The following is a 13,313-nucleotide window of genomic DNA, read 5'->3' as shown; positions in this document are numbered from 1 at the left end:
GGTAAATGAGTTTACTTGTACATCAGATGCATTGTGTTTGCAAATCACCAAAACATGGAATTGATTCAATTTGATTAGGTATGCCTCTGGCACCCATGGAACCAAGGTTGGCAGTAGCAGCCATAGGAGAGTGGAGTCTTTCTTGACCACTCCCAAATGCTCGTAGTTAATCACATGACGGTTGCGGCATGATGCGCCGCAAAGTATCTATTTTAGCCCATTAATACCCATGTTCATGCAACAGTCAGCACAAAATTTGGGACTTTTAGGTTCATTGACCCAGCTATACCCTAAACATATAATCTTAAGGGTTTAGGTGCTCTACTACTAACTCTGAAAATTATACATGAAGCAATTTAGTAACCATATTTCACCACTAATTTTCCATGTTTTCTCATGAAACTCTGTATGCATAAATGAATCTAAACAAGTCAATAGAATTGGCCACAAAGTAAAAAAGATCATTATCATCACCATCATCATAAATTTGCAACAAACAGGAAAAATATCCTTTGAAATTAGAAAGAGAGGTTGACTTGTCAATGTTGAATCCAGCAGCTCCAAAACCCTGCCTCTTTCGCTTCTTATTCTTCGTCTTCTTCTTCTTAGCTCCACGCATGTTGTTCTTGTTCTCGAAAAGCACCTCGGGGCGACGGCGTCGTTTGGATGGTCAGTATGAACAGCACATGGAATTGAGCTTGAAACAGAATTTTCTTCTCTTACTCCACTAACGCTTCTTCTTGAGGTTGATGATGCCCCCTTCGTAGTCATTGTTGAGATCTGAACAACAGTTTTTCTCACCACTAGCCACCACCATGAAGGAACAACTCAAACGAATTTTAGGATTAGGGCAGCACTTAAAACGACGTCATTTTGAGTGAGAGGGACTTATGTGTCCAGTTTTTTAAAGTTCCATCCCACTAACATGCCACGTGGGAACGCCGTTGAGCCAGGTAAGTAGAGGGGGAGCCAGGTCAGCCTTTTCCGTCGGGTCTGACGGTGGCTTATAGACGGAGGGACTGATCCGTCTGATTTTTAGGGACGTCAGGGATTTAAATGTATTTTCCAATGGTCAGGGACGAAAATGTCCGCGAGTTAAAAAGTCAGAGACTAATTTGTCATTTTCTCTTAGAATTATTACTCGGATCAATTACCAAAGAGTATATCGATTCAATTTGGGTTGTATCCAATTACCTGTTGGTTTCAAAACCCAATTTAATTGGTTAGGTTAGTTTGGGTTTCGCACTTTCAGAATCATTACTCGGATCAATTACCAAAGAATGTTATCAATTCGGTTTGAGTTGTATCTAATTACTTGTTGGTTTTAGAACCAATTTAATTGATTCGGTTCGAATTCGAAGAGGTAATGGAGGATCTGATACTTAGTGACCCCTAAAGTTAAGGGCAATCAGGAGTTGCCACCTCAGCTCCTCATACGTCGAAAGTTAATCGGGCATATGTAGCAAATATTCATTTTTGGGTTTTCCTTTTTTTTTAGTTGGGAGAAATGTTTTTGGTGATTTTGGAAGTTACGAGTGAGTACTGAGTAGTCGATTTTGGACAGATTTACAAACTCAATACCAATCATCACTGCAACTCCAAATCCCATTCACTCTCAGATCTTTCTTTCTCCTAACAAACAAAACAAGCTTCCGATCTCATCGATACTCACCGTCACCGTCACCGTCACCGTCGTTGCTGCACCGGTCAACTTCCTCGTCAGTGACCATGGCTCCGCCGCCGGCTCACCCTCAGCGATCTCCCTCTCCCTCCCAACCTTCCGGGTCATTACTCACTTCGCCATCTTTCTCATTTTTTGAATTTTTACTCTTCTTTTTTTTTTTCCGCTTACAATATCAATTTGGACTCATCCATTGATGCAAGTGCATAGCAATTACCACACTTTTTTTATGCACTCACGCGAAATTTCGTATGCTTTTTGTCCTATTTGCCGTTGATTATTTGAACGCTGCGTCAGTTATCGCCAACTTCGTAGATCCAATGTCGTTTATTTTTGTCCTCTTTGCCGCACAATTATGGATTTGACAACTCATAATTTATTGTTGTGCATTTTTAAGTTGAAATCCTCTGTAAGGAGTCACAGGACACAGTATAGTTTCTTGCTGATTCATCAACGGTGTTATCATTTTCGGTTTTAGAAACTTCGTTTTTGTTTGAAGAAATTCGGGAACGGAGCTATGTTAACTTCATTCAATTGGTGCATTAGTCTATTCTGCTTGTTTTTTTTTTTTTTTAACTTTTTTTTATTATGATTATTATTTTTACGTGCTATTCAATATTTACTCGATTCTTCATTTGCCTTGTCCTGACTTAAGCAGGAAGAGTGAGGTTACTGATCTAAGATCACAACTCCGGCAACTTGCTGGGAGCCGAGCTCCTGGTGCCGATGATGCAAAGAGGGATCTCTTCAAGAAGGTGATATCCAACATGACCATAGGTATTGACGTCTCCTCTCTGTTCGGCGAGATGGTGATGTGCTCGGCTACTTCGGATATTGTTCTAAAAAAGATGTGCTATTTGTATGTTGGGAACTATGCAAAGGTCAATCCTGATCTAGCTCTTTTGACAATTAATTTTCTGCAAAGAGATTGTAAGGATGATGACCCTATGATTCGGGGACTAGCATTGAGGAGTTTGTGTTCGCTTCGGGTGGCAAACTTGGTGGAATATTTGGTTGGGCCATTAGGGTCTGGACTGAAGGATAATAATAGTTATGTAAGGACTGTGGCAGTTATTGGGGTTGTGAAATTGTATCATATATCAGCTTCCACCTGTTTGGATGCAGATTTTCCAGCAACATTGAAGCATTTGATGCTTAATGATCCGGATACTCAGGTTAGAATTCCATTTTCTCTGGTAATTTCTTCCTCAAGATATGAAAAATGATAACAATGCTTTCAACTTTGTAAAATGTTAAGAGTCTTCTTCGAACCAACTGTGAAGATAATCTTTCATCTTCTCAGTCCAGTGATTAATTGGTTGCAAACTAATGGACCTTAAGAAATAGTATGCTTGATTAGGTATTGGTTTCTAGATTGGTGAAAATGTATTCACTTTCTAATTTCTATGTTGTCTGGGTTCTCTAAAGCGTCACCAACTCTGTCTTTTGGACATTTCCAAGTGGACATATTATGTCGAATTTCTTTTCTGATCAGAGAATTCTAATATGAGTTTGATTACAGTTTGATTATGCTACCTGTCTTTATAATTAATACGGGAATCAGTTCTGTTGGAGGTTGACCATTGTTTTAAAATCTTTGCCAGTTACAAATTCAGAAGATTTATGTAGTTGTGGGGACGCTGGGACTAAAAGCAATAAATAAATACGATATAATATAATATTTATTCCATTTTTCCTTAGCGTGAGGTGAACTGTAATAAGATAATGGGGCAAATATGTATATAATTATATTATTATATTATATAATACTAAAATAATTTTAAAAATGTTAGTGTGGGCATGACCCCTCATACCATTAGATCCGTCCCTGATCATGTCGACCAACAGGTAAGTTTATTCAAATGAGTGTGTTCACTATCCTTGAGTGATCACACTTCAAATGGGCTGATTCCTTTACATCTTTTTAATAGGGTTTTTGTTTAAGAAATTTAATATTTCATATTTACTGGAGAGGCATGCATATGCATAGTAATACCACATTGAAAATTTATTCATTTGGTGAAAAGGCACTTGTTATCTGTTACTCCCCCATTGTATCATTCTTAATGATATTATGAGTAAAAATTAAAATACACCCCTCATTACAGCCCCATCCCCTCTGTAAAAAACATACACTCCCCTCCCTTCTATTTCTAATTGTCCTTTGAATATCCATACAAACTCTGTCTTAACTTGTCAAACTGAAACTTATTACACATTAAGCTGAATATATACTTTGTCTGACTATATTCTCTGTCTTAATATTCTTTTTATTGCTTTTCATTTGTTATATGCTTTTAGTCAGAACAATAGCAGTGTTCTCTTTTAGTGTTCGAGTGTTTCCAAGAATTGAAACGGATATAGTCACCAAATGAATAGTGCTTTACAGATATGTTGTCATGTATATTAGGTAGTCGCGAATTGTTTGTCTGCTCTACAAGAGATTTGGACCTTAGAGTCAACCTCATCAGAGGAAGCAGCCAAGGAAAGAGAAACTCTGGTTAGCAAGCCAGTTATATATTACCTCCTGAATCGGTAATTAATCCTTTCACAAATTAGTTTTTTTTTTTTTTTTAACTCTCTTTGTATTTTTAATTTGTCTTATAAAAGATGCAATGTATATCTATTTTTGTAAAAAGGTTTCTCTCATTTGCCTTTCGTTTTGGGAGCTACCATTCATCAGCAAAAACCTGTTTAGCTGAGGTTTCTGTAATATTTTTCAAGATAATCATTTTAGAACAACAGCTAATGGGTTCCTATCTTTTCTCTCCACATGCAGCATTAAGGAGTTTAGTGAATGGGCACAATGTCTTGTGCTTGAATTGGTAGCCAAGTATATTCCGTCAGATAACTCTGAAATATTTGATATCATGAATCTCCTTGAAGACAGACTCCAGCATGCAAATGGTGCTGTTGTGTTAGCAACCAGTAAAGTTTTTCTGCACTTGACTTTGTCAATGGCTGATGTCCATCAGCAGGTACATAGTGATTTTTCCCCTTGTCCTGTACATGGACCTCAATTGAATCCCTGTTTTCCATTATCATGCATATGGTGAGTTAGCAATATGTTAAATTCTCTGGTCAGGGGCATGCTTTCCGTGTCTGTTGATGACTTTAACTGCTAGCTCACTGAATCATACACATGGGACATGTATTTGTCTTTTTGGTTTATCTGTAAGATGAATCTCATGGTATTCATACATGGATATATGATTGGTTTTGAGTCTTTTGATCTTAAAATGCAAGTGAACTTGGCCATGTGTAAGATGCTTTGGTTTGACCTAGCTTAGCTCAGCTAGTAATGAATCTTTGCTATTGAATGAATATGCTTGAACTTAAAGTAATTAGTTAATTGAGCTGATCTTGATAACTTAGATGTTTGTCTGTGACTCTGTGTTAGCTCAAGAGTAAGTAAATTATTTCTCATTCTTTGGGTTATGTTTCCTTTTCAAGTCTTTTGACTTAATCTTGAATCTATCTCGTCAGCTATGGTGACTTCTCTGAAGCTTTTTTCTTTTTCTTTTTTTTTTTTTGTTTGCAAATTCTTGTTGTTTAGGTTTATGAGCGTATCAAAGCCCCTCTCTTAACTCAAGTTAGCGCAGGAAGTCCAGAGCAATCCTATGCAGTTTTAAGCCACCTGCATCTGTTGGTCATGCGTGCACCTTATATATTTTCTTCAGACTACAAGCACTTCTATTGCCAGTATAATGAGCCATCATATGTCAAAAAGTTGAAGCTTGAAATGCTCACTGCAGTTGCAAATGAAAGTAACACCTATGACATTGGTAAGTAACATTCTAATTTGATAGGGATAGAGGACTGTGTGAGTGAGATATTGATGTAGAATGGTTGCCATTTTTCTTGATCTTTCCCTCCCCCTCCTTTTTCTGCCTTTCGTATAGTATGACTAATTATGAACTTCTTGGAGACCATTTCAGTGACGGAATTATGCGAATATGCTGCAAATGTTGACATTCCAATTGCAAGGGAATCAATTCGGGCTGTGGGGAAGATAGCTTTGCAACAATATGATGTTAATGCTATTGTTGATAGGCTTCTACAGTTTCTTGAGATGGAAAAAGACTATGTTACTTGTGAAGCTCTGGTAAACATAACTAGTCTGCCTGCTAGATACCCTTGAATTTGTGCTTAATAATATATTGTGCTGATTCCTATTATTTATGCAAACAAATGTGCTAATAAGACACCTTCACCAACATAGTTATGGTAGGAAGGATAGACTAATACAAAGCTTGAAAGTTCATCTATGCAGGTGCTTGTGAAAGATCTGCTAAGAAAATATCCACAATGGAGTCAAGACTGTATTGCTGTTGTTGGGAATATCAGTAGCAAAAATGTTCAAGAGCCTAAGGCTAAGGCAGCTCTTATATGGATGTTGGGCGAATATTCTCAGGACATGCCTGATGCTCCATATGTATTGGAGAGTTTGGTTGAAAATTGGGACGAGGAACATTCTGCCGAGGTAGTATTCATGACTTTGTGGTGTCATCATCTGGTTTCCTTGTTTGAGATATTTATATCATACTCTAATTTATATTATATTCAACAACATCAGCAGTTTAGTGTTAATTATGGTTTCAATATTAAGTAGGTTTAACTTGTCATATCCTAACAGTGTTACATGCCACAGTCGCTAGCATTGTTCCTTTGACATTCGTGAATCGTAGGCTTCAGTCATGTCCTCCAGCTCCAGTAGAAAGTAGAAACAGAATAGTAGAATTCATTACATAGATCTTACTAACCTATTGGAGCAAGAGGCTGATAGAAACAGGTTTGTTTGTTCCTTTTAAGCTAGTTTAGCAGGTTTAGGAGCAGTAGGGCTAGGCCTAGCTGCTGCCTATAAATACTAGGGGTGGGTTAGTTTTTCGTCAGTTAGAAAATTCTGTTCAGTTTGTTAGTTCGAGAGGGAAATTCTCTCCAGAGTTGGTTAGATCCAACAGTGTATTTCAATAAGGGATTGTGATTTACAATCCCTAGTTCATCAATAAAATCCCCTAATTCTGCTAGTCCCTATCAGAGTCATTGGCCAACCTGTGCACTCCCTTGATCATACCATGAGTACCCATGCCTGCCTTGAATCATTGTTTGATTTAGGCCTGGATTTGATCCTAACTTAATTGTTGTAAAACTGAAGTACTCTCCCTCCCTGTAGGTTGCATTTTAATTTTGAAAACAGAAATATATATTTGAGGGAGAAGAGATGATATTTAGTGGTAATTTTTTATGCATTAATTCTGAAGCTTTTTTTATTTGGTATCAGTTTGCCTTTTTTTTCATCTGTTGAAGAGCTGCTTTCTCACGATGCAGGTTCGCTTACATCTTCTTACTGCAGTTATGAAGTGTTTCTTTAAGAGAGCTCCTGAAACTCAGAAAGCATTAGGGGCAGCTTTAGCTGCAGGTCTTGCTGATTTTCATCAGGTTTGAATTATTGTTACTACTTACTAAGTTGAATTGTAAAGATAATGAATTTTTCTAATATTTGCTTGCATTACAATTGTATGTTACATGAGCTTTTGTTGATTGCAGGACGTTCACGATAGGGCCTTATTTTACTACAGGCTCCTGCAATACAAGGTATCAGTAGCAGAGAGTGTGGTGAACCCCCCCAAGCAAGCAGTTTCAGTGTTTGCTGATTCTCAGAGCAGTGAAATCAAAGATCGCATATTTGATGAATTCAACAGCTTATCCGTTATATATCAAAAGGTAGGGAACTTAAGTTTGGATAAAATTTATTTACTTGAAGCCGATCAATATTTTTTAAAAACAAATTTGGAAGAGGTGGAAAATGCCAAAAGTGCTTCTTCCTTACTGAGTGTAATTATTTTCACTATTTCATGTTGAGTCTTGTCTCGACTGTTGAATCCCTTGAGATATTCCAGATAATAAGGTTGCAAGTTATTTTTCTAGCAAATGGATATTGTCACTGCTATTTTGATAATGCCACTCCTCTTTACTACAAATTCATGCAAACATACAATACAAAAAATTCATGTGTGGAGTGGCATTATAAAAAACGGGAGACACATTATCATTTCCCATTTTTCTATTCTAATTGTAATGTATTTTTAGTAATTTAATGTATAAAACCTTATTCCCCTTAACTTGAGCCTCCATTGCACACTGATAGGATAACACCTTGCTTTTTATTATTGTTGTGTGAAAGATTTTCCCTTAAAGGGATCCTTCTCTCCGTCTATTTTCTTTTAATGCTCTCTCTTATATGTGTCCTTTTGTATTAAAATATTTCTAACTAACAATTGAAATTCTTGCAGCCTTCGTATATGTTCACTGACAAAGAACACCGAGGGACATTGGAGTTTTCAGATGAACTTGCAAACCTATCAATTAATGCAGAAGCTGGAGATTCTGCTGTTCCAGCTCAGAGAGTGGAGGCAAATGACAATGATCTGCTTCTCAGTATCACGGAAAAAGAGGAAGGTAGAGATGCTGCTAGTAATGGTTCTGCTTATAGTGCTCCTTCCTACGATGGTGCATCTGCTACTTCTGCAGCTTCACAATCACTTGCAGATTTGGCATTTTCGAGTACCAGCGGAAGTGGCCAAGCTCCGGCATCTAGCTTCGCAATTGATGATCTCCTTGGTTTAGATTTTTCGGTTGGGGCTGCGGCCACACCTTCACCTCCTCCGTTGAGTCTCAACCCAAAAGCTGTACTGGATCCAGGCACATTTCAGCAGAAATGGCGTCAACTACCACTATCCTTATCCGAAGTATGCTTTGATATTATAATCTGTTTCAAATATTTTAATATGCCCCCTGCCTTTTCTATTCTTTGCCATTGGTACCTCCTTATGGCCCAAAAAATTGTTGAAGATATAATATGTTCATTTGTCATATGCTTGTATGTAACGTAATCTGTTGCAGGATTTTTCCCTGAGTCCTCAAGGAGTTGCAGCTTTGGCAACTTCCAATGCACTTCTCCGGCACATGCAAAGCCATTCAATACACTGCATCGCATCCGGTGGACAGTCTCCTAACTTCAAGTTCTTTTTCTTTGCTCAAAAAGCGGAGTCAGCATCAATATATCTGGTTGAGTTATTGATCAACTCATCATCTGCCAAATCTCAGATTAAAATAAAAGCTGATGACCAAAGTACTTCTCAGGCATTCTCAACTTTATTCCAATCAGCATTGTCCAAATTCGGCACTGCTTGAAATTAAATCATTCTGATCTGTGGATTATGTAGTCATGAAATTTTGGAATCCTTGGTTGAATGTATAAAACAGTGGAGATAGATATTGGCTCCACATGCCCTCTACCAGAAATAAGAGGGGAGCAAATAGAAAAATCCCTGATCAATGTATAACAGAAAATGCATAAGGATTTCAGTGGCTAAATATTTTTGTAGTTCTTTTCATCCGATTGAACGTGAAGATCCGTTAGCAGATTTTCAGTTGTATAAAATCTGAGTCTGGGTTGTAACTTTGTAGAGGCTTTATCTTGATTCTGAGTTTTATTCAAGCATTCCTCGTGTTCTATGGCATTGGATTGATGTGTTTAAATTTTGTTATACTACCCCCTGAAATTCTGAATCATTCATTTTTTCATGCCCTGTAGTGGAATTGTAGTGGCTTAGTTGATAAATAGCATCTTTTTTTCAAACTGTCATGGTACATGTTGGAATTAGAGTAATATTCCAAATTTCTAAGAAATTTTTAATGGGACACTAGGAAATTAATAATACTAGATTGCCACACATAATACACTATGTACATTCAGTTTATGAGAAAAAATTATTTAGAATCTGTACCAGAAACTAGAAATCATAGTAACACTTAGGTCATTTAAAGATGATGGGACCCACTTCATCCAATTGATTAGAACAGTATCACCCTACTATTGCAAAAATTTCGATTGTTCAGAGTTTAGGATTTGAAGCAATATGAGTATATGACCCTCTTATTCGTTCATAGAGTAAGTATTTAAGTATCTTGGGAAATCTCCTTTTATTTATTTATTATCGTTAGAATTGTGAACAACCATTGAGTTTTTTAAGAAAAATATTGTCACTCCTATCTTAATAATATTACTTATTTTTTATGCAAATTCATACAAACATACATAGCATTATCAAATAGGAGTGGCAAGATTATTATCTGAGTTTTAATATATTCAATGCATTAAAAACAAAAAAAAAAATTGTAATAATTTTTATAAAATATTTTTTTTATGATATACTTAACATATATCCTTAAGACACAAGTTAACAGAACTTTTTAAATAATATTACTTATTTTGAGCATCATGTTCTATTTTTATTGATGACACACGTGACATCCTTGGATAACATAAGTAAGGTCATACTCGGCCCCCGGTGTGTCCAAGACAGCAAGACTTAACCAGCTCGAATGAGGTTAAGCCACCATCTTTATTCTGTGTGTATATTTTGTCTCTATTATTATGTTGTAACATTCTTCACCCAACAACTACAGCTTTCTTTCTTTCTTTTTATTCGGCTTTGGTTACTGGTTGGTTAGTTATGCTTGTGATACTCTTTTATCATGTAGCTACATATGTATAGACAGCGACAATGATTAATTAATGTGCTCCCTCTCTCAATTTGCCAGCACTCAAAGTGTGAAGATTATGCATCTTATGAGGCTACCACATTCCCAATGAATGCCACTTATGTTCCATCATTGCTCCCGTGCGTTCCTTTTACTTCTTTAACAGAAATTATATAGTTTACCTTCTAGCTTTAAAATAGTATAAAATCATTTGTTTATATTATTTATTATTTCATAGTTAGATTTTATTTAGTAAAATCATTATATTTTAAAATAATTAGCTTGTCCTAATTATAAACATAAGAACTAAGAAGTATTACCTATAATTTTTTTTGTTAGTTTTAGAATTCACTTATGTTCCAGAGAGAAAAGTGAGAGAAGACAACAAAAAAAAAAAAAAAAAAACAAAGCTTAAACTAAATAAAACAAGAACCAAACATATAACAACATAAGACAAAGGCTAATGACCTAGGCTAATGTATGAATGCCAAAAATTTCAAAGGCACTAAGATGTCTAGGACCGCCAACAGAAGATATAATCATCACGAACAACGAGTCCCTAAAAAGCAAACCTTCAACTATTATTAATCCCAATCAAGCAATTTCATTCATAATTATTGTGTTTATAGTTATACCATTAGTTAGTCAGGAATTAAATGTCGCTCACATATACTTCAAAAGATCTTTTCTTCTTGTAAAAAATTCTATAGTTGCGCTTTAGAAGTGATGTCAGAGAAGAAATAAGTATTATGGACTTACGATTTATGGGTGATTTCATTTTTTTTACATTTTTTACTTGTGTTGAATGTAATAGTTAATTTCTGATGCGAATAAAATTTGATTAAAATGCTAATAAATTGATGATGATTATTTGAGTAGAATTTTATTTGGATTTTTTTTTCCAAAGAAGTAGAATAAAAAGAGGGTAAAAAGATGTGGTGATGACAGTGATAATGACAATAATAATAAAATCGAAAAAAGAAAAAATAATTAAAAAAAAAAGAAATTGAAAAGAACATTCATAGAATTTATTAATGGTGTTAACTCAACGTATTATTAGTTTTATCAAACAGATAATATATTTTGCAGATATTAGATTAATTTCAAGTTATTATGATTAATTTTGTCCGTATTTAAATATTTGATGGTAAAAAATAACTATTTTCTCCTTAAATAATCTAAACACTTTACTATTTATTAGCCTATCTTCATCTCACGTTTTTGCTTACACTTAAAGATTTCAACATGTTTAGAATAATTACACTAACTTTTCTTATCATGAGATGGTATTAGACATTATACATTTTGCTTCTCTATTTCCTCGAAATTGTGATTATATAATATTTGCTACTTATATTTTACAAAATGTGATGCTTGTATCTTCTCGATCAAAATAACTATATATAAACAATAAATAAGAGATTATTATTTGTAATTTACTTTGAGGTCTGTTACATATATAAGCAAAAAAGGTCTACAAGCGTTACAAGTTGGCCCAGCCTAAAAATACTACACGCGCACTCACTCCCTTTGAATGGAGCGTCAATCCCACGCGCGTCACTCAACGGTTATGCTTCGCAAAAAGCGCTCGTTATGGTGCACTCTTTCTCTTCTCCTTCGAAGAAAACACAAACCGTCAAGTTTCGAGTAACATTCCAGACTGAAGAGACGAGCCTCATCGTCGCGAAGATTAGCAGAAACCATCAACAAAAGATAGAACTCTCCATCAACAATCTCCAGAAAAAACGAAAAAATATTACTCAAGGTACGTTACTGTTTTACTCATCTTGTAGATTTTTCACATTTCGAAATCGAAGAACTAGGTTTTACTGTTCTTCTATGTTCTTCTAGGTTTTACTGATCTTCTTGTTCTAGCTCTCATTTTACTGTTTTTGATGTTCTTCTTGTTCTAGGTTTTACTGTTCTTCTAAGTTCTTCTAGGTTTTACTGTTCTTCTTGTTCTAATTCTTCTCGTAACTGATTTTTGGGAGTATATTGCGTAATTTGGTGGGTGTATATGGAGTAATTTATTGGGTGTATATGGCATAATTTGTTGGGTGTATATTTCTGAACTGATATAATGTAATATAATCAACTGTTGCAACTGTTCTAATATTGCTTGTCCTTGGGTGTATATTGCTTGACCTTGTAATGTTGCTTGACCTTGTATATTTATGCATGTTTGAGTGAATTGAACATCATTTTGAACTGATCTAATTAAATACTTATGAGAATTCGTATAGGTGTATGTAGCTGATCTATGGGTGTATCTGACTGATATCTATGGGTGTATTTTTCATTTCAGAAAAAATGGCAGGCAAAAACCAACCTGAAAAAAATGTAAGAACAAATATATGTCTTGGATCAAATCAGTTTTTCATAATAGAAATATATCTGACTCTAATTTTGCTTTGTTTACAGCAAACCAAGGACCTTAAGTGTGCAACCCATCTGTTGAGTGAGAAATTCAGAAATATGAGCGAGGAGAAGAAAGCAATTGTTAGGGATTTGGGATTTGGTGGCCTGATGCACATCCCGCCTCTAAGGGTGCATCACCAAATATTAAAGGAGTTGGCTAACTCCTTTAAATTAGGGAAAAACACACTCGAAACCGGCTACGGTTCATTTAAAGTAAGACCAAGAACAATAGGGGCTGCGCTTGGCATCAACGCGTCAGGTAACTCGTTACAAACATAGGTGTATATGAGCCATATTGAGGTGTATTTCAAGTGATGCTTGGGTGTATTTCAAGTGATTTTCATACAATGTTATTTTCTTTTTTGTAGGAGATCTACTGCCTCAGAAAGTCAATTATAAGGATATTTTTGAAGACAACAAACAATTTTTAGAAGATTCCAGGGGAAGACCCTCAAAAATCTGACAGATGAGATGATGGCTATTGGTGTTGATAATGAATAGGATCGACTCATGTTCAAGAGGATTTTCATCCTCTATATACAGATGGCGTTCCTGTTACCAACCACAATAAACAAAATCTCCACTGTGCATCTGGCACCAATTTTCAAGATGGACACAATAACAGAGGGGAACTGGGGAGCACATGTTTTGAATTTTATCATCAAGG

At 35.6% G+C, this 13,313-nt stretch overlaps 1 protein-coding gene across 1 annotated transcript; it reads left to right on the top strand.

Annotated features, from left to right (window-relative positions):
• Positions 1-1,425: 1,425 nt before the first annotated feature.
• Positions 1,426-9,204, top strand: LOC107622781 (adaptin family protein). The gene is made up of 11 exons (XM_016324814.3): positions 1,426-1,784; positions 2,340-2,856; positions 4,092-4,216; positions 4,461-4,659; positions 5,238-5,466; positions 5,620-5,786; positions 5,955-6,164; positions 7,010-7,120; positions 7,229-7,405; positions 7,975-8,430; positions 8,585-9,204. The coding sequence occupies exons 1-11, from the start codon at positions 1,729-1,731 to the stop codon at positions 8,873-8,875; spliced, it is 2,538 nt and encodes an 845-aa protein (XP_016180300.1). The 5' UTR covers positions 1,426-1,728; the 3' UTR covers positions 8,876-9,204.
• The last annotated feature ends 4,109 nt before the right edge of the window (positions 9,205-13,313 follow it).

Source organism: Arachis ipaensis, chromosome B10 (genome assembly GCF_059453495.1).
Source record: "Arachis ipaensis isolate K30076 ecotype BB chromosome B10, ASM5945349v1, whole genome shotgun sequence".
In the NCBI taxonomy this organism is placed as follows: domain Eukaryota; kingdom Viridiplantae; phylum Streptophyta; class Magnoliopsida; order Fabales; family Fabaceae; genus Arachis; species Arachis ipaensis.
The sequence above is the reverse complement of the archived record's forward strand: the minus strand, read 5'-3'. Positions and strand labels throughout refer to the sequence as shown.

Coding starts and splice junctions, on each gene's coding strand:
- LOC107622781 (XM_016324814.3), top strand. CDS start 1,729: ATGGCTCCGCCGCCGGCTCACCCTCAGCGATCTCCCTCTCCCTCCCAA. Junction 2,857..4,091: donor TTAATGATCCGGATACTCAG/GTTAGAATTCCA, acceptor CATGTATATTAG/GTAGTCGCGAATTGTTTGTC. Junction 7,121..7,228: donor GTCTTGCTGATTTTCATCAG/GTTTGAATTATT, acceptor TGTTGATTGCAG/GACGTTCACGATAGGGCCTT.